Source organism: Artibeus jamaicensis, unplaced genomic scaffold (assembly GCF_021234435.1).
Source record: "Artibeus jamaicensis isolate MK-2021 breed Jamaican fruit bat unplaced genomic scaffold, CSHL_Jam_final contig_465, whole genome shotgun sequence".
NCBI lineage: Eukaryota > Metazoa > Chordata > Mammalia > Chiroptera > Phyllostomidae > Artibeus > Artibeus jamaicensis.
Window position 1 is genome coordinate 42,021,848 of NW_026521843.1, and position 21,876 is coordinate 42,043,723.

Sequence of the window (21,876 nt, forward strand, 5' to 3'; positions counted from 1 at the left end):
ATGACCAAAGCCAGGATTCCTACTTTTCCCACTTCTGTTGAACATCATACTGAAGTTGTACCTGGAGCAGGTAGACGAGAAAAAGAAAGGGCATCCATATTGGAATGGAAGTATTAAAATTATCTATGTGCACAGATATTATGATCATATATAGAGAAAACCCTAAAGAACCACCAAAAATCTGTTAGAGGATATAAAAGGATATAAAGTTAACATACAAAAATCTGTTGTGTTTCTGTCAGTAACAGTGAACAATCTGAAAAGGAAGTTAAGAAAATAATTCTATTTACAGTCATATGGAAAAGAATAAAACCTTAGGAATTAACTAAAGTGGTAAAAGACTTGTACACTAAGAAGTAGAAAACTGTGATGAAAGAAATTAGAGAAAACATAAAATAAATGGAAAGATATCTGATGTTCTCATGGGTTAGAAGACAGTATGGTTAAAATACGTGAGTTTTACCCAAAAAGATCCATAGATTCACTGCAATTCCCATTGAATTTCTAAAAAAGCTGTTTTGCAAAAATAGAAAAATTCATCCTCAAAGCCATATAGAATCTTAGGGGACCCTGAATAGCTAAAACAATCTTGAAAAAGAACAAAGTTGGAGGGCTTACACTTCCTGGTTTCAAACTTTCTGCAAACCTACAATGATCAAAATAGTACAGTACTGACATAAAGACAGACTTACAAAGCAATGAAATAGAATGGAGAGCCTATAAATGTAAACCCTTGCATATACGGTCAAATGGTTTTAAAGAAGGTGGTCAAGTTCATTAAATGTTGACAGTATAGTCTTCTCAATAAATGGCGGTAGGAAAAGTGTATGTTCATATACTAAAACAAAACACTTAGAAGATAACAGAGGACAGAAGCTTCATGACCTTGGACTTGGCAATGATATCTTGGTTATAACACCAGAGGCACATTTCACACACACACACACACACACACACACACACACACACACACACACACAAAGTGTATGGATGGGCCAGTAGGCACATGAAAAAACACTCAGGATTGCTAATCATTAGAGAAATACAGATCAAAACCACAATGCAGATATCACTTCATATCACACCCCATTAGAATGACTGCTATCAAAAAACAGAAAAAAAAAAAAAACAAACAGAAAAAGTGTTCGTGCCCTGGCTGGTATGGCTCAGTGGATTGAGTGCAGGATTGTGAACTAAAAGGTCACCAATTCAATTTGCCATCAGGGCACGTGACTGGGTTGTGAGCCAGTTCCCCAGTTAGGGAGTGCAAGGGGCAACCTATCGATGTTTCTCTCCCTCTCTTTCTCCCTCTCTTTCCCTCTCTCTGAAAATAAATAAAAGTGCTTCAAAAACTTAAGTCAGAATTACCATATGATCCAGCATTTTCAGTTCTGGATATATGCCCAAAAGAACTGAAAGCAGGGTCTTGAAAAGATATTTGTTCACCCAATTTCATAGCATCATTCCACATTAGCTAAAATGCGGAGGCAGTCTATGTGCTTATCAACAGATAAATGGATAAACAAAATGTGGTATGTACAATGTGTAATACATATAATATTATTTAGCCTTAGAAAGGAAGTTTTGACATATACTGTAACATGGATGAACCTTGAAGTGATTATGCTGAATGAAATCAGCCAATTTCAAAATGACAAATATGTGTGATTTTACTTATATGAAGTACCTAGAGTAGTCAAAATCATATATACATAAAGTAGAATAGTGGTTGCCAGGGTCTGTGGGAAAGAGGAAATGGAAAAGTATGATTCAATGGTTAGAGTTTTTGTTCTGTAAGACAAACTGTTCTGGAGATGGATGATGGTAATGGTTGCACTATAGGAAGGTACTTAATACCACTTTAACATGGTTAAGATGATATACATTATATTATGTGTATTTTACCAAGTTAAAAAATATTGAAGACCCCAAGAAATTTTTGTTTGAATTATAGCTATTATTGATAGTTATATTAGAAATTAAAAATGAGAAATTTTAATATATATTATTTTTAATAATAATAAGCCATTATATGCATTTTAACATAAATACCATTTTAATAAAAATTAGTGTATTTTCCAAAACAAAAATAATTTAATAATAAAAATCAATTATATCCCATTTTTGCCAAACTTTAATGCCTGGCCTAACAGAATACAACCTCAGCATTTAATGTTATAATATGTTATTTGATTGAAGTGTATGAAGAAAACTCAACCTCACTCATACATAGTTGTAAAAAGAAGAGAATTTTAATAGAGATTTCAAATTATTGGGCATTGTCTTTTTTAATACTACACAGAAAGTCACAGATAGTTTAGGTTATTTGCAGTGTAGAAACTGAAACAATACATTGATCTATATTGCATTTTCAAATGGATATTTAATTGGTGCATGATTTATAACATCATGCATTGTTCATGATTCCCCAGTTCCTGAAGATCTTCTAAATGTTGTCACATTTGATAACACAATGTAAAAAAGTCTCATTTATTAATATTGCCACCAGTCTTTTCACACAAGTCCTTAAGTCCATCCTTTTCACTTCTGTTGTGTGTGGGCCTATTTCTACTCTCTTTTTTGATTTTTTTTTGATTTTTTAAAATTTTTTATTTTTTATGCTGTTACAGTTGTTCTATCCCCCCTTTATTCCCCTCCACCCTACCCCTCATCCCCACCATTACCCCCCCTTTAGTTTATGACCATGTGTCTCAAGTCCTTTAGATTCTATATTTCCCATGCTATTCTTGCCCCCCCATCTATTTTCTATCTACTGTCTATGCTACTTATTTTCTGTACCTTCTCCCCCCTTCTCCTCCTCCCACTCCCCTGTTGCTAACCCTCCTTGAGGTCTTCATTTCTATGTTTCCACTCCTGATCTAGCTGTCCTTTTAGTTTGCTTTCGTTTTAGGTGTGGTTAATAACTGTGAGTTTGTTGTCCTTTCACTGTTCATGTTTCTTTAACTTCTTTTTCTTAGATATGTCCCTTTAACATTTCATATAATAAGGGCTTGGTGATGATGAACTCCTTGAATTTGATCTTATCTGAGAAGCACTTTATCTGTCCTTCCATTTTAAATGAAAGTTTTGCTGGATAGAGCAATCTTGGTTGTAGGTCTTTGGATTTCATGACTTGGAATACCTCTTTCCAGCCCCTTCTTGCCTGTAAGGTCTCTTTTGAGAAATCTGCTGACAGTCTGATGGGGACTCCTTTGTAGGTGACTGTCCCCTTATCTCTTGCTGCTTCTAGGATTCTCTCCTTCATTTTAATCTTGGCTAATGTAATGATGATGTGCCTTGGTGTGTTCCTTCTTGGGTCCAACTTCTTTGGGACTCTGTGAGCTTCCTGGATTTCCTGGAAGTCTATTTCCTTTGCCAGATTGGGGAAATTCTCCTTTATTATTTGTTCAAATAAGTTTTCCACTGGTGGCTGTGCCTTTCCCCCTTCTGGTACCCCTATAATTCGGATGTTGGAGCCTTTAAAGATGTCCTGGAGGTTCCTAAGACTCTCCTCATTTCTTTGAATTCTTGCTTCTTGACTCTTTTCTGTTTGGCCATTATTTGCTTTCTTCTGGTCCACTCCATTGATTTGAGTCCCAGTTTCCTTTTCATTGCTATTGGTGTCCTGTGCAATTCCATTCATTTCAATTAGTTTCGCCTTCATATATTTGTCTAATTTGTGGCTATAATGAACCAGTTCTGTGAGCATCCTGATCACCAATGTTTTAAACTGTGTGTCTGTGAGTTTTGCTATTTCTTCATCGCTTAGATCTATTGGCTCTGGGGCTCTGAGATCCTCCTGCGCCATTCTTGGTCTGTTCTGGCCCTTTAAGTGTGAGAAGCGGCGCCTTGGATTCCCAGGTCGCTGGGTTGTGACGCTGTATGTGGGGGCGTGGTCAGAGCGGGGAAGTGGCGACCCCCTCTGCCGCTTCTCACAGCTGGGTGCGGAGGAGCAGTGCCTTAGGTGGTTCACCTGGGCTGGGCCACTCAGTCGCTGGGTTATGACGCTGTATGTGGAGGTGGGGTCAGAGCAGGGAAATGGCGGCGCCCTCCACTGCCGCTTGCCGTGGGGACCTGCCAGCCCGGTCCAACCGCCCACTCCCTCGCCTGTCCACCCGCGCACAAATGCGCCACCTCAGTCAACACGCAGCCCTGGGCCCGGCTGTCTCCCCCGCGGTCGCTCGCCTGGTCGCTCGCTGGGTCGTTCACTAGGTCTGACCCTGCGCCTGGATTCCGCGGGCCTGAGTGTGTCTGGCTGAGTCCTCCTGTGCAACCCTGCTCCGCCAGCCGCTGGTTTCGCCCCTTACCGATCAGGCTGAAGAATTTGTTGTTAACGGACTTCCGAAAAGTTCAATTTTCTGTGTTCTGGCTGTGTTTTCTGTTGCTAATATTTAGTTTTCTCTAATCTTGGTTGTGTGAGAAGGCATGGCACATCCACCTATGCCTCCATCTTGGCGGAAGTCCTCTACTCTCAATTCTACATAATTATTAGATATATTTGGGTTTGGTTCTGACGTCATATTTTATATTATGCTTTCTAATTTAAAAATTTTACACTATGAGTTTTATTTTCTTTGTTTTATTTATGTTTTATTCTTCTGATAATTTGGGAAGTTTAACTGTTGATGTGTTTGTTAGCATGTCCCATATATTTGTGGTCAGGATTAGAAGTCTCCCAGTTTATGCTGAAAAAAGGATACATTGCTGTTTCTCATCATCCTTGTTATTGTACCATTAGGTAATTTTCAAATTGAATTGGAAAACGACCTCTTTTTATTAGTTCAGTTTTCTTTTACATATTTTATTGACTATGCTATTACAATTGTCTCATTTTTTTCTCCCCTCTGCCATGTACTCCCCCGCCCACCAGTACTCCCCCACCTTTAGTTCTTGTCCATGGGTCGTACATGTAAGTTCTTTGGCTTCTACATTTCCCATGTTATTCTTAAACTCCCCCTGTCTATTTTGTACCTACCAAATATGCTTATTCCCTGTGCCTTTTCCCCCACTTTTAGCCTTCCTGCTGGTAACCCTCCATATGATCTCTATTTCTGTGAATCTGTTCCTGTTCTAGTTATTTGCTTAGTTACTTTTTGTTTTTTTAGGTTTGGTAGTTGTTGATAGTTGTGAGTTTGTGAATTGATAGTTGTGAGTTTGTTGTCACTGGAAAGCCACCATTTTTATTTTATCACTTTAAAACCAGCAATTCCAATATTATTCTTTTTGCTGGGAAGCTTAACATGTGTGTGAAGTATACACAAAAAAGTGCATAAGACATAATACATAGCTTAACAAATTGTTTTCAAATTGTGTAAACACAAGAGTGAGATCTTTGCTAACACTCCAGAAGCTATCTGCTTTTGTGCCTCTTATCCTAAACTTTCCTCTTCCCTAGAGATAATCGCTATCATAATTTTGTAAAATCACTTTATTCTTGGCTTTATAGTTTTAAGTACAAATCCTTAGGCAATATGGTTTAGTTTCTCATTTTATATAAGTGAAATCTCATTATATATATATATATATATATATATATACATATATATACACACACACACACACACACACACACATATATATGATTTTTTACCTGTTTCTGTTTGTAAAATAGGATATTTTAGGATTCAACATGTGCTTCTATGCACATTTATAGTACTTGCTATCTGAATAGACCACAGTTTTCAAGTCTGTTTTATTGTTGATGGATATTTGGATTCTTTCAGATTTGGAAATTGCAAGCAGTGCTGTTGTGAACATTTTGAACATGTGTAAGCATACATTTATTTTCTGTGCAAGCATACTCTTCTGTAGGCTGTAAACCTCGGGATGATAGTCACAGGATAGGGACCTCTTCAAAGTCACCATCGTAGATGCTTCCATACTGTTTTTCTGTCCACTCCTCTTGCTATACTACCTTGCCAACACATGCTATTGTTCATTTCATTTCATTTTATTTTAATATAAGACTTGGTAATTGTAGCCTTTTCAGGGGGTAGTGTGTAGTGGTGTTTTGGGGGGATTCTCTGACTACTAATGTGATGGAGTTAATTTTCTTATGTACTGGATATTTGGGTTTCTCCTTTTGTAAAATGTACATTCAATTTTTCTACTGGTCGACCTTTTTCTTACTGATTTTTAAGATAATTTTTTGGTATATTCTGTTTATACGCCATTTCTGTGTGGTGTTATGTGTGTCATATGTTAGCATTATAGCGTCAGGAACGCAACACCATATTCCCTCCTTCTCCATGAGCTATTCCGATATGAGGTGACAAGACCAGGTGGCTAAGTGTGGACTACTCTGGCTTATAAAACACAGGATCTTGTAACAACCCGTACTTGTAACTGTATCATATCCCTCAAGGGACACATTTGGCTACAAGAATCATTAAGTGAAGGGTGGCTATTGCCTTTGTTTTTACTAGACATTTATAGTTTATTGATAGGTTTCCAAGTTTAGATGCAGTTCACAAAACTGGGATCATTTTTTATAAAAGTAATGTTGCCTGGTAACATCTGAATTTCACATCGATCTTCAGTCAGTGTATTTCCATGGAAATGTTGTGAAACTCCAAGGCCATTTCCTCATGAAGAAAGGGTTTAGGTCTGTTGGCTAGCCCTTTCTTCCTGGGAAAAAATAGTATCTTTACAAAATTGAGTTTTCTGATTCATGAACATAGTACATTTCTCTATTTCTTTAGTTCTCCTTTATTTTCTCACAGTAAATTGTGGTTTGTTTGGTTTTTTTTTATTTTTTTATTGATTATGCTGTTACAGTTGTTCTATTCCCCCCTTCATTCCCCTCCACCCTACCCCCCTGTCCCCACCATTACCCCCCCTTTAGTTTATGACCATGTATCTCAAGTCCTTTAGATTCTATATTTCCCATGCTATTCTTGCCCCCCCATCTATTTTCTGTCTACTGTCTATGCTACTTATTTTCTGTACCTTCTCCCCCCCTTCTCCTCCTCCCACTCCCCTGTTGCTAACCCTCCTTGAAATCTTCATTTCTATGTTTCCACTCCTGATCTAGCTGTCCTTTTTAGTTTGCTTTTGTTTTAGGTGTGGTTGTTAATAACTGTGAGTTTGTTGTCCTTTCACTGTTCATGTTTCTTTAACTTCTTTTTCTTAGATAAGTCCCTTTTACATTTCATATAATAAGGGCTTGGTGATGATGAACTCCTTGAATTTGATCCTATCTGAGAAGCACTTTATCTGTCCTTCCATTCTAAATGAAAGTTTTGCTGGATAGAGCAATCTTGGTTGTAGGTCTTTGGATTTCATGACTTGGAATACCTCTTTCCAGCCCCTTCTTGCCTGTAAGGTCTCTTTTGAGAAATCCACTGACAGTCTGATGGGGACTCCTTTGTAGGTGACTGTCCCCTTAGTTCTTGCTGCTTCTAGGATTCTCTCCTTCATTTTAATTTTGGCTAATGTAATGATGATGTGCCTTGGTGTGTTCCTTCTTGGGTCCAACTTCCTTGGGACTCTCTGAGCTTCCTGGATTTCCTGGAAGTCTATTTCCTTTGCCAGATTGGGGAAATTCTCCTTTATTATTTGTTCAAATAAGTTTTCCACTTGTTGCTCTTCCTTTTCCGTTTCTGATACCCCTATAATTTGGATGTTGGAACGTTTAAAGATGTCCTGGAGGTTCCTAAGACTCTCCTCATTTCTTTGAATTCTTGCTTCTTGACTCTTTTCTGTTTGGCCATTATTTGCTTTCTTCTGGTCCACTCCATTGATTTGAGTCCCAGTTTCCTTTTCATTGCTATTGGTGTCCTGTGCAATTCCATTCATTTCAATTAGTTTCGCCTTCATATATTTGTCTAATTTGTGGCTATAATGAACCAGTTCTGTGAGCATCCTGATGACCAGTGTTTTAAACTGTGTGTCTGAGAGTTTTGCTATTTCTTCATCGCTTAGATTTATAGGCTCTGGGGCTTTGAGATTCTTGAGCCATTTTTGGTCTGTTCGAGCCCTTCAAGTGTGAGGAGCGGAGCCTTGGACTCCCAGGTCGCTGGGTTGTGATGCTGTATGTGGGGGCGTGGTCAGAGCGGGGAAGTGGCGACCCCCTCGTTTTTTTTCACACAGCTGGGTGAGGAGCAGCGCCTTAAGTGGTTCACCAGGGCCGGGCCACTCAGAGTCGCTGGGTTATGATGCTGTGTGTGGAGGTGGGGTCAGAGCAGGGAAATGGCGGAGCCCTCCACTGCCGCTTGCCGCAGGGACCCACTGTGTTCCGGTCCAATCACCCACTCCCTCACTTGTCTATCCGCGCACAAATGTGTGACCACAGTCAACCCGCAGCCCTGCTCCCTCGCTGTGTCCCCCGAGGTCACTCGCTCAGTTGCGCGATCGGTCGCTCACTAGGTCCAACCCTGCGCCTGGATTCCACAGGCCTGAGTCTGTCTGACCGAATTTTCCTGTGCAACCCCGCTCCACCAGCTGCTGGTTTTGCCCCTTACCAGTCAGACTGAAGAATTTGTTGTTAACAGACTTCCGAAAAGTTCAATTTTCTGTGTTCTGGCTGTGTTTTCTATTGCTAATATTTAGTCGTCTCTAAACTTGGTTGTGTGAGAAGGCAGGGCATATCCACCTATGCCTCCATCTTGGCGGAAGTCCAAATTGTGTTTTTTTATAACAGTTATGTACATTATTTGTAAATTCATTCCTTAGTACTTGATATGTTTAGGCCACTATAAGTGGTCTGAATTTTTAAATTTCTAACTGCTTTTGTTGGTGTATAGGAGTGCAGTTGGTTTTGTGCATTTTTTTGTATCCAGCAGCCTCTTTAAGTTTTCTTATTAATGCTAAAAGTTATCTGTAGATTCTTTTGAATTTTCTACATGCTTAGTTTTATTATTTATAAATAATGACAATTTCACAATTTTGTTTCTTTTTTTAATATTTATACTTTTATATCTTTTTCTGGCCTTAGTGCAATAGCTAGGACATGGATACAGTGTTGAATATAGGTGGTGATAAATTCTCAATTGCAAAGGAAAAACTAAATGTTTTACCACTATAATATCAGCTGTAGGATGTTTGCAAGTTAAGGAATCTTATATCACTTCTAGCTTGCCAGGATTATTTTGTAGATATAAATGGATGTTACATTTTACTAAATATTTTTGCTAAATATTTAGGTGATATATATACCTGTTTTTCCCCATAATCTGTTTTTAAGTATATTTAATTGATTATGCTATTACAGTTTTCCCAGTTTTCCCCCTTATTCTCCTTCTACCCTGTACCTCCCGATTCTCCAGCATTCCCCACTCCTTAGTTCATGTCCATGGATTGTACATGTAAGTTCTTTTAGTTCTCTGTTTCCTGTATCATTTTTTACCTCTCCCTGTCTATTTAATGTGTACCAATTACTTTTCTTCTTCTTCTTCTTCCCTGTCCCCTTTTCCTCCTATACCTTTCTTCCCTGTCCCCTCTGAAAACCCACCATGTGATGTCCATTTCTCTGATTCTGTTCCTGTTGTAGTTGTGTGCTTAGTTTTTGTTTTTTTCTTTCTTCTATTTTTTAGGCTCATTTGTTGATAGTCGTGAGTTGGTTGTCATTTTACTGTTCCTATTTTTATCTTTTCTTAGATAAGTACCTTTAATATTTCATATTAATAATGGCTTGGTGATGATGAGCTCCTTTAACTTAACCTTATGTGGGAAGCACTTTATCTGCCCTTCCATTCTAAGTGATGGCTTGGCTGTATAGAGTGATCTTGGATGTAGGTCCTTGGCTTTCATGACTTGGAATACTTCTTTCCAGCCCCTTCTTGCCTGTAAGCTTTCTTATGTGAAATCAGCTGATTGGTTTTTTTTTTTAATTTTTATTTAATTGTTGTTCAAGTACAGTTTTCTGTCTTTTACTCTCATCCCAGCCCACCCCCTCAACCCTTCCCACCTTTCTTCCATTTCCACCCCCCGCTCTAGTTTTTCTCCATGTGTCCTTTATACTTGTTCCTCAGCTGACAGTCTTATAGGAACTCCTTTGTAGGTAATTGTCTCCTCTCTTCTCTTGCTGCTTTTAAGATTCTCTCCTTATCTTTAATCTTGGGTAATGTAATCATGATGTGCCTTGGTATGTTCCTCTGGGTCCAACTTCTTTGGGACTCTGGGCTTCCTGGACTTCCTGGAAGTCTATTTCCTTCTCCATATTGAGGACATTTTCCTTCATTATATGTTCAAATAAGTTTTCAGTTTTTTGCTCTTGTTCTTTTCCTTCTGGTACCCCTGTAATTCAGATATTGGAATGTTTCAAGTTGTCAAAGAGGTTCACAAGCCTCTCTTCATTTTTTTGAACTCTTGTATTTCATTCTATTCCAGTTGGATGTTTATTTGTTCCTTTTGTTCTAAATCGTTGCTTTGAATCCTGGTTTCTTTTCTGTTACTGTTGGTTCCCTGAATATTTTGCTTTATTTCATTTTTAATATCTTTCATTTGTTCTTTCATTTTTCAAGCTCAATCGGTTCTGTGAGCATTTTGATTACCAGGACTTTAAATTCTCCATCAGATGGGTTGGCTATCTCCTCATGGTTTAGTTCTCTTTCTCAGTCTTTGCTCTGTTGTTTCATTTGGGCCATATTGCTTTGTCTTGGAGCACCTGATAAGGGGACAGGGCCTTAGATATTCACTGGGGCAGAGCAGCCCTCCTTGCTGTGCTGCGGCTGCTTGTGGGGGAGGGGCCAGAGAGGGAACAATGTAGCTTGCCTCCTTGTCTCTAGTGTACTTTCCAGTGGACTCTTCTGTGAGACTGGGAGTTTCTCTCACTGGGGCAACCACTGCAGTCCACAGCTACCTCTGAGTCTCAGTTTCTCTTTTAGTCAGCCCTGTCTACATAGTCTGCCCCCTCACTACAGCCAGCCTCATGTGCAGGGGCTGCCCCTGCCTCTTGTGGTTTCTCTCCCTGCTGCCTTATTAGTCTGGTTGTTCTGTTTGACTGTTTCTTTAATTTCATGGATCTTGGAGTTTTATGCAGTTTGATTATCTGGCATTCTGGTTGTTTATTGCTTTTAGCTTGATTGTTATCCTCCTTTTGGTTGTGCAAGGAAGCGGTGGGTTTCTACCTATGCTTCCACCTTGGCTGGAACTTTTCTATAATGTGTTAATATAGCAAATTACTTTAGTAGATTTGCTAATGTCAAATCAAATGTGCATTCCTGGAAGAGTGCAATTCAATTTTTAAACTGCTAGATTCAAGGTGCCAATATTTTCATTAAGACTTTTGTCTCTATATTCATGATAGATTTTCTCTTAATTTTGCCTTATCCATTGAGTTATGGAATCAAGATTTGTTAGGGTCATTAAATGATTTGGGGGATGGGCCTGTTTTTTCTTATTCTGGAAGATTTTGTATAAGGTTGGAGACATTTCTTCCTTGAATGTTCGGTGTTACTATAGGTGAAGCCAAGTAGAATATTTTTATAGGAAAGTTTTTAATTATAAATTCAGTTTCTCTTAAGTTTTAGAACTATCCATATTTTCCATTTCTTTGTTTAATAATTTTTCATTGTATTTTTTTCTATTACCATTTATCACCCTCTTCCACCTCCACTTATACTCCTTGCCCCCTGCAATCACTACCCTGTTGTCTGTGTCCATCAATTCTTTTTTTTTTTTATTTCTTTTAGCTATACTTTTCTCAGAATTTGTTTCTTTCTGTTTATCTTGGTCAGTCACACTAGAAGTGTTACTGATTTTTGTCTTTTCAGAGAAGCAAGTTTTGGCTTTGTTGATTCTTTTTATTGTATGCTTATTTTCTAGTTCTTTGTTTTTCTCTCATCTTTATTGTTGCATGTTTTTCCTACCTTTGAGAGTGGAGGGGCTAATATTGCTTTCTGGGAGTCTACCAAAGTGAAATCTTCCTCTAAACTCTCTGTTCCAGTCCAGTCTTTAAAAAAGTAGCACCAAAAGCTTCACTTGCTCTCTAGTTTTGTCCAGGTCTTGGCTTGAGGATACCTTTTGAGGTTTCTTAGAAAGTTTTCTAAAAAAATTTTGTTTAGCTTTTAAAAAATTATATTTCATTGGTAGTCCAAGTTTAATGTAAGTAGACATTCCACCCAGTACTATCTTAATAACAGCATAATCTTTGTCTTCTAGCCTAATAACAAAGTTTAACTTTCAATTTTACTATGAGAATAAAATGAAGTTACTCAAATAAAAACACTTTGGGAAAGAATCAGAATGGTACACATATAAGTGTTCTTGTTCTCACCTGTGCTGTTGTTTTGGGCTCACCAAATGTTAAGATTTTTCCAAAGTTTCCTCTACCACTTATAGTAATTTACAATAATCATGTGGCCCCTAGATTAGTGGTATGGAGACCAAAATATCCTACAACTTAGCAATGGTAGTGTGTAATCTTATTGTTCTGGACTTAATTAGTTATAGTTCTTTTTTTTATATATAGTTCTAATAAATAATCTAAAATCCAACAGAATGGGCAAAGGATTTTACTAACAGAATATTTTGCTGGGTGTCCCACCTGTGGCCCATGGGCTGCTTGTGGCTCAGGATGTCTAGGGGTGCAACCAAACACAAAATCCTAAATCCATTTTAAAAATGTTGAGTATTTTTGTGATTATGTGTCACAATGTATGTAATATGTGGTTTGAGACAACTCTTCTTCTTCCGAGGTGCCCAGAGGCACTTCTTCTTCCGAGGTGTCCAAAAGGTTGGACACCCCTGCTTTAGGGTTTAAATTGTTTGGATCAATTGCCTTTTGAATTAGTTAATTTAACGTACATGGTTTTTGGGATCTAAGGTCCAAAAAAGATAAGAAATTGACTGAGGCAATCACTGGTTTCAAGAAACATACAGTTTCTGCTAAGATCCTAAAAGTAAATTATCTCAAAATGTGAAATGTTGCGTAAGAGCATAGGCTCTGGAGCAGGAGCACCTTGGTATAGATTCCAAGTCTTCTGGAGAGGGAAGAGCTGAACATATTGTAGTAAAAATGTTATAAGAGACACAGAGTCAAAGGCACATTGAAAAGGCCTTCTGCTGACTGAGAGTTGGGAAGGGATTTCATGTGGAAGATGACAGTTGAACTTAATCTTGATTGTAGAGGGAATTACAGCAGTTGTACTTGGGACAGAAGACATTCTAAGAGGAGTGACAATCTGTATAGTCATAGACCAAAAGTCGAGGTGCTGGGTGCTAGATAGGAAAACCTAGTGATTTTAGAAAGTGGTGAATCATTCTAGATCTTAGGTATGTTGAAAAAGACTTGAGATTCAATGCTCAGAATTATTTTAATATCACTTGGTATGTCCTTGAGAGCCGTTGGAGACTTTGACCTATGTTTTAAGAATATTGTTGCTATGACAGTGGGTCAGATAAGGGAGGATTTGGAAGAAGGAAGACCCGTCAGGAAGATTTTTCAGTAGTCAAGGCAAAAGAAGTTAGATTATAAAAACATCCCAACAACAGGATAATTAACTAGTAAGAGGTGATAGGTGATTGAGTTCAAAGCTGATTCTGAGACTAAAAGTCTAGATGATTGGAACAATAGCAATATCATTTGCAAACATGATGAAAATGAAGCAGGTTGTAAGGAAAAATTATAATTATGCTTTTGAACATATTGAGTTTGAATTTTATATGGCAGGAAAGACAGCCAGCTGGAAATGTCAACTTGAGATAGTTTGAACTATAAATGTATATTTGGGAATCATCTGCATGGAAGTGATAGAATCCTGGGAGTGAATCAGCTTAAAGTGTGGAGAGAGAAAACTATTTAGAACAATTTACCTAAAGGGGAATATATGCTTGTTATCAGCGGAAGAAGGGGAGACAGCAAAGGAGAAAGTGACTGTAGTCAGAAGGCTAGAGCAGAAAACAATGGAATTGAAATTTCTTACAACTAGTAAAATTTGGGAAGTTTTATAACAAGTTATTTGGCTCAGTTTTCTGAAAAAGATCCTGTTACCATTGTTAGTAGGAATAACTAGGTGGCCCCACTTTCTTTAATATGTAATATGCTCTATTAAAAGAAATACTGTATTTAAATGATCTACATTGGAACACAGAACTATAAGTACTATTGTCTAGGTCTCAAGTACTGTTTCTTCTCTACCGTCACTACTGCAAACTGGCTCTGTAATTATGAGGGTCAACATTTAACTTTAGTTCTCTGTTAAACTGAGATCACTGCAGTTTCATCTATGCAGTGGCTTGATTGAGAGAGAACTGGGAGGATCATCTAATTGAGCAAACTGATTATTCTGATCATAAAGTTATAATTAGAATAGCTTTTATAAATTTCCTCTCTCTCAGTGCATAAAAAGGACAACTATAATATTTGTGCTTTACTCTCCCAATATGTTAAATAAAGGTGCCTTCTCATATATTTAGTCATTAGAAAAATGTAAGTTTTTAAGAGTTGTTCCAACATTTGAAAGTTTGGTTCTATGCTAATGGCCAGATTTTGGTGTCTTCCTTTCTTTGGAAAACAATAAATTACAAAGTCATTCAGAGATTTTCACCAAACCCATAAGTAGTTACATTGCCAAGAATTCCAGGTGCCCCATTTTGCACATAGAATATCAAGATTATCTCATAGTTAAAGCTTTGTTTGAAAAAAATTTTTCTATCTTGAAGAAATTCATGGCCTTCAAAGTTTCCAAAAGACTCTCAAAAATTGGAATTTAAGTGCCTGTAATGCACTGGGAGTAGTAATAATAATTGTAGTTAACATTTACTAAGTAGTTACTATGTGCTATACATTGTGCTAAGTGTATTTGCATGAATTTATTCATTTAGCAGAATTTACTGAATGCCTGCTATGTTCCAGGAACTATTCTACACACTTGGGATCAGTTAGTAAACAAAATAAATGGAAATTGCTGCCATCATAGCCCTTTTATTTAGGAGGCTGGAGGGGTAATGAGCATTAACAATAAGCATATTTTGGTAAATAAGCCAAAATAAGTCAAAATAAAATATGTGGACCATGAGAAGATAGTTAAGTATTGGGTGATGGTAATGAGGTTGCATTATTCAGTAGGGTGATCAGAATAGCCCTTATGGAGATGATTGCATTGGAGTTAACTAATTATCTTAGAGCACAGCACCTCTGCAAATGGAACAATCTGTGCAAATGCAGTAAATTGGGACCATGTTAGGTTTACAGGAATAGCAAAGAGGTCATTATGGTTCAGAGTGATTGAAGAAGAGTGTAGTAATGACCACAATGAATGGGAGGAGGGGGAAGCAAATCTTGATACTACAATAACACTCTTAAAGTACCATTATAATCCCCATTTTATTGGGTTGGCTAAAAAGTTCCTTTGGTTTTTCTATAACAGAGAACTGACACGGAGAAGTAAAGCAACCTGACACATTTACTACAAAATCAGGAGCCAGCAATAGCAAGAAACAAGTAGTTTCATTCATTTATATTAAAGGTTTCAAAATAATTTAACTGGCCCTAGCTGGTGTAGCTCAGTGGATTGAGCATGGGTTACAGTCACAGTTTTATTCCCGGTCAGGGCATATGCCTGGGTTGCAGGCCAGGTCCCCAGTGGGAGCCATGCCATGTGAGAGGCAACCACACATTGATGTTTCTCTCCCTCTCTTTCTCCTTCCCTTCCCTTCTCTCTAAAAATAAGAAAAAAGAAATAAAATATTTAAAAAATAATAATTTAATTGTGTATTTGTGATCCTCTGCAAAATATTAGAACAAAGGTCTGTAGTTCTGAAAGTGAATAATTCATTGAATAATGGCTGTACTTGGATTTTCTTTCTCTGCACCTAACATTTGCAGGGCTTGTGATTTCATCAGTTTCTTCAATACATATGACTTCTTTTCCTTGGCACTGCCAATAAGCATCCCTGTGAGATGTTTTAATACAAGGGTTTTATGTTAGGATAAATCCAAAGTTTAGTTTAGTTTTTTCACCCTTTTCATATTGAGCCTTTTTAGAAATAAGAGTATGTTCATCATCATGACATGGTGAGTTTTTCTTAATTGTTAAGTACAGAAAGCCACTTTAGATTGTAATTGGTGATGACTCACATTTGTACATTACCTATATTTATGCTACTGATGATTAGAATGAATCAGTGTAACGATAGTTGCAGATTCCTGGCCCATCCATGTACATGCTATCCATACTTGGAATGAAGCAATGGTTTAATAATATAATTTGATAGAGAAAAATAATATTTTTCATTTTTAAGAATTTAATTTATTAATGTAACAATGGTTAATAACATATACATTTTAGGTATACGTTATAATTTATTATCTGCATATTGTATTGTGTGCTCACCATGCAAAGACTAGTTTCCTTCCTTCCATTACCACATATTTGATCTCTTTACCCCAATTTGTCCTCCCCCCACCTCCTTCCCTCTGGTAAACACCATTTTGTTTTCTATATCTATGAGTTTGTTTTGGTTTGGCTATTTAGTTCATTTGTTATTTTTTGTTTTATATTCCACATTATACAGTTTTAATTTTTTTTTCCATCTGAATTATTTCACCTGGCATAATAACTCTCAAGCTCCATCCATGTTGTCACAAGTGGCAGTATTACATTATTTTTATGGTTGAGTAGTATTCCATTATGTGTGTGCATATACCACATCTTTATCCAGTCAACTGTCTATGGATGCTTAGATTGTTTCCATGTCAGGCTATATAAATAATGCTGCAATGAATATAGGGGTACATATATGTTTCTAAATTACTGTTATCAGATTTTTAGGGGTATATGAGGTATGTCCAGAAAAAGTACAACCATTGGTAATATAATGAGAATGGTTTGCGTGACATCGATGTAACCTGGCAGCCAAGGAGAGTGGACTGGAATGCACATGCATGAACAGTGATGACTTCACTGTACTAGTCAGGGTGTTAGATGCCATTGAGTGAGCATGTGTACTATGTGGCTCTCATTTTCAAAATAACTGAGCAAGTAGAACAATGAATCTATATAAAATTTTGCATTAAGGTTGAACATTAGGGTTTCATTCCTCCATGGAAACTATTCAGATGATTCAGAAAGCCAAAACTGTGGGCAACTGGTGATGGGCAGCTTCCTTAAGACGACACACCTGCTGGTGTATCACATGTCACGCAGAGTTTTTTTGTGAAACATCAAATAACCTAGATGACTCGGCTTCCGTACAGCCCAGATTTGGTGCCCTGCAACTTCTGGCTTTTCCCAAAACTAAAATCACCTTTGAAAGGGAAGAGATTTCAGACTGTCAATGAGTTTCAGGAAAATACAACTGGGCAGCTGATGGCAAAGTAGCCAAGGTGCCTACTTTGAAGGGAACTAAGTTGTCATTGTCCTTTGTACAGTGTTTCATGTATCTTGTATCTTCTTTAATAAATGTTTTTACATAGTACATGGCTGGATACTTTATGGACAGACCTCATACTTAGAAGAGTAATTGCTGGATCATAAAAATACTTTGATGGAAACAATCCTTTAAGTAATAGAAAATCAAAGAGAAGATGTATTTGTGCCCAGTTCATTTTTCCCTTAGCTTATTCATAAACTACTCACCACTCTACTTCCAAGTTAAGTGACTAGAAGGATTTGAAAGTCACATTAAAAAGTCAACACTAGGTGAAAAGATGTAACAGTTCATTTTTATACATGTTAGATTGATAGTTAAGAGAGCTGTTATTTTTCTAAGATAAATATTTTACTATATTAGGAATTTCATTTTTACCTAGTACATATTGAGCAAAATTAATCAACACTTGTTGGTTTTTATATTGTGAATTTTTCAGCATTGATTTTGTATAGGAGATCATTTATGACCATTTGCTAGATTCATGGTCTTTTACATAATTTGTTCATCTGACAGTTAATAAAAAGTAAGATATTATATCCTTGGTGTTTTTTAGTAGTCTCCCCACAGGAGCAGTGAATGCATAAATCATAATTGTATAGGGTTGATTATTTTAATTTTTTAGCACTAACATGCTTTTGTCAAGTGGGGGCATCATTGGTCTTTCTTAAATAAGCTCTGTGGCAGTTAAACTTTAATAGTATTAGGGATAACTAATTATTCTCCTTTCACTTTATTTTAGAGGGCCTCTATTTTATGTCTATAGCCAACACTCTTAACTGATAGCAAGATTTAAATTCCAGAAACATTTAGTAGTTTTTGAGTTTTCAATGATACCAGCCTTTACACTTACCATCACAAAATGTGGTTGTTGTTCAGTAAAAGAAAATGACATGGTTTTAAGAAATATAAAAGTTTAGGGTAAAAATTTTATTTTGTAGTGTTAGTTTTGTTTTCACCATTCTTGTTTTAAGGATATCAACAAGGGGAAAACCAATTATATGCATAAGATTTAAAAAACAAACATGCACTCCTAAGTGATAATTTTAAGATATTTTTGAGCAAATCCAAAATACTGTTGTGTGTTGTTGCTACCAGCACCTGAATGTTGCTAATAACTCTAAATTTGTTTTACCATCATTAAATTTATATGAAAAGTATGTTTGATTATGATTATTGTTACACTACCTAAATTGCATATGATTACTATATCTTAATATCTCCATTAGTAATAATTTGTGTTACTGTTAGACTTCCAAATACAATCTTCTTTAGTCAAAAAAGGAACTATATTTGTATATGATTGCATGTGGGCAAATTTTTTTAGGGTGTGAGTTAGATATTCAGCCCAAAAATATTTAAGTACTTTAATACAGTGTTTCCATCAATATAGCCTTTCCTTGTGTATAAGTTTAAAATCTTTTATATCTACATCTTTGTCAGGTGAATGCCATAGGCTACAACTGAGGATAATGACTTGTAATTCATGTCTCTTTCTTGGAAGTTACAGTTGTCTTGAATTGACAGTTTTGAAGGACCTAAACTGACATCAAAGGGTCCAAATGATCTATTGAATTGGCCAAAAAGTTCACTGGGATTTTTCTGGAAGATGGTTCTAGTAGTGCTTAATTATCTTTAACATTATTCGAAATAACTTTTTTAGATTGTATTGTGGCAGCTGTTATGTCAGCATGCATTTAAAAAATAACTTTGTGTAGCCGTTTTAATAGGAAAAATGGAAGAAAATACGCAGCATTTTCAGCATATTATGCTTTATTATTTCAAGAAAGGTGAAAACGCAACTGAAATACAGAAGAAAAAGATTTGTGCAGTGTGTGGAGAGGGTACTATATATAACTGATTGAAAGTGTCAAAAGTGGGTTATGCAGTTTGTGCTCAAGATTTCTTACTGGACGATGCTCCACAGTCAGAACAGTTGAAATTGATTGTGATTAAATCGAGACATTAATTGAGAACAGTCAACATTATGCCATGTGGGAGATAGTCAACATACTCAAAATGTCTGAATAATAAAGTTATTGGTGAAAATGAAAAACGTCTTTTATTTTACAGAAAAAACTACACAGACTTTTTTGGTCAACCCAATGGAAACGTCAGTTAATGTTAATATTTGTCTTTGGTTAGGTTATTTTAGTGTTTTCTTCTTTTCCTTTTTTCCAGCCAAGTCCTATTCCAAGTCCTGTTTTGGGGCGAAAGCCAAATGCTAGTCAGTCATTGCTTGCATGGTGCAAAGAAGTTACAAAAAACTATCGGGGCGTGAAAATCACCAATTTTACTACATCGTGGAGAAATGGTTTATCTTTTTGTGCAATATTACACCACTTTAGACCAGATTTAATGTAAGTAAAATTTTTTCCATTCCCTATAAATATTTTGTGAAATAAAAGGCAGCTTTTAGAATAATAAAACAAATTTTAACATGTCCTAAAATACTTGACTTTATATTTCTTTTTTATTGCCAGCACCTCTTCTTTTTGAAAAAAATGCATGCCAGAAAGAAAAGTTCTTTCTTCTTGATACCTAAAAATAGTCTTATCTGTCTTTTTAAAAATTATTTTTTCTCTTAATCTCTCATAGTGTACTGACTTGAAATATTGTGAAAATTGGGCTTCCATTAAAATTAGGTGACACAAATAAGCCTGTAGCTCTTTGTACATTGACAACAAGAGATTACCTCGTAGTTAATTTGGTTGTCAAGGCTAGTGTCTGATCCCATGCCTTAACTTCTCTTTTAGATGGAAAGCCTCGGGCAATGAAACACCTTATCACTGCATTTACTTGTTTGTTTGTTTGTTTGTTTATTTTCTTAATTTCCACATAATTAGTTTTGTTGACTGAATTGCTAGTTACTCTTTGGTATTATTGCATGTCAATTTCTTAGATTTAGTTTGTTTTAAAAACAGCTGTTTTATCTAATACTGCATATACCCTACTGTGCTATTTTCTCCTTTAGTGACTACAAATCTCTGAATCCTCAAGATATTAAAGAGAACAACAAAAAGGTAAGAGTTGCCAAGAAAATATACATAGTTTCAGTGTTGGCTTCTCTGCAGGCTTTTATTAATTTGGAGAAAGTGAGGTTGTTTTGTAAGGTTATAACTGGAGCTTACAGAAAGTAGTTCACTTCCTGCAGTTCAAATAGGACACATGGTTTTTTCTAGTTTGTCACGACCTTTAAAGGTCATGGGTGCTAGTCTGGCATCAGATTATACTATGTGTACAAACTTCATTAACTGTTAAATATTTGTTAAGGCATATTGCATTTATTCAGAATTTAACTTTTAAAAAGTGCACCCAAAGCTATTGTGCCATAAACTACTAGGAGTTTAGAGAAACCTGTTGGGAGAGGATGCAGGCAGGAACCTAAATCCACAAGAAAATGCCTGTGATATTAGAAACAAAAATATATGAACAATGGTTTCTTTTTCCCACATGATTAATTAATATACTGAGGTCAGAGCTTCCCAATCGGTGTGTGAAGGATATTGATCCTTATACCCTTCGAAGTAGCTGTGCAAAGGCTGAGTTGCTAGAGTCCCCCCAGGCCAGCTGACTGTGGCAGCAGGTTGACTTAACTACTTACCCCAATGTGCAGTACACCATGACATGAGAAAAGAGGGAACCACCTAACTCACCACACAGTAGTGCTCAATTATTGTTGTTGTTTGGAACTTTTGTGTGTGTGCTGAATTGAATTCTTCAACTGATAAGTTAATGAAATTATTGTCTTAGAACATGATTTCTTGATGAATAGAATTCAGGGCATCCTTGAACATGGCTAGGGGAAAAATATTTTTCTCAATTCTTTAACTGAAATTTAGCATTTTCTTTCATTATAAACTTAGGCAACAAACTACTGTAGTATTAGCCTTGAGTGAGACTTTGTCACCTTTAGCATCTCAGATATTTTCATGTTACTCGACAATTGTAAATATCTACAAATAACTTTTAAGCTCATCACTTCTTTAAAATTATAGTACTTAGTGCATTCATAAAAAACATATATTACTGTTCTCAAATACAGTTTGGTAATATTTTCAGTTTTATTGTTTTAATATAATTGGCTTCTTTTGTAATCCTATGTGTTTTATATATGTAAAACATTACTCTGAGGAGGAGTTAGGATTCATGGGATAAAGTGATTAATAACCTCTGTTCTAGACTAAAGTTTGTAAACTGGTTTAAATTAGGTAATAAAAAGTAATAAAAAGTCTCTAAAGGGGACCTTGACAGAAGTTTAGTTAACACACGAGAATTTTAAAAAATTTATTGCTCTTTAAAACGAAAAATTTATATTATCATGATAAAATTTATATTTCTTTGCAAATGTATGATGTTGGCCCTAGGAAAATACATTTAAACATGTTAATTTTTAAATTGAAATATGCTACCCATAAAAAGGTAATCTTTAAAAAATCAGCATAGCCCTAGCTAGAGTAGGTCAGTTGGTTAGAGAGTGACCCTGAAAGCCAAGGTTGTGGGTTCCATCTAGTCAGAGCACATAGGAGAAGCAATGGAAGAATGCATAGGTAAGTGAATCAA

At 36.4% G+C, this 21,876-nt stretch overlaps 1 protein-coding gene across 10 annotated transcripts in view; it reads left to right on the top strand.

Moving 5' to 3' along the window:
- The window catches only part of EHBP1 (EH domain binding protein 1), a 375,639-nt gene that overhangs the window by 244,630 nt on the left and 109,133 nt on the right, over positions 1–21,876 (top strand). For all 10 annotated transcript variants that reach the window (XM_053667020.1, XM_053667021.1, XM_053667023.1 and 7 more), the window contains 2 exons: positions 19,495–19,673; positions 20,288–20,336. In XM_053667020.1, coding sequence (XP_053522995.1) covers positions 19,495–19,673; positions 20,288–20,336 — 228 coding nt within the window. The remainder of the gene's footprint in view (positions 1–19,494; positions 19,674–20,287; positions 20,337–21,876) is intronic.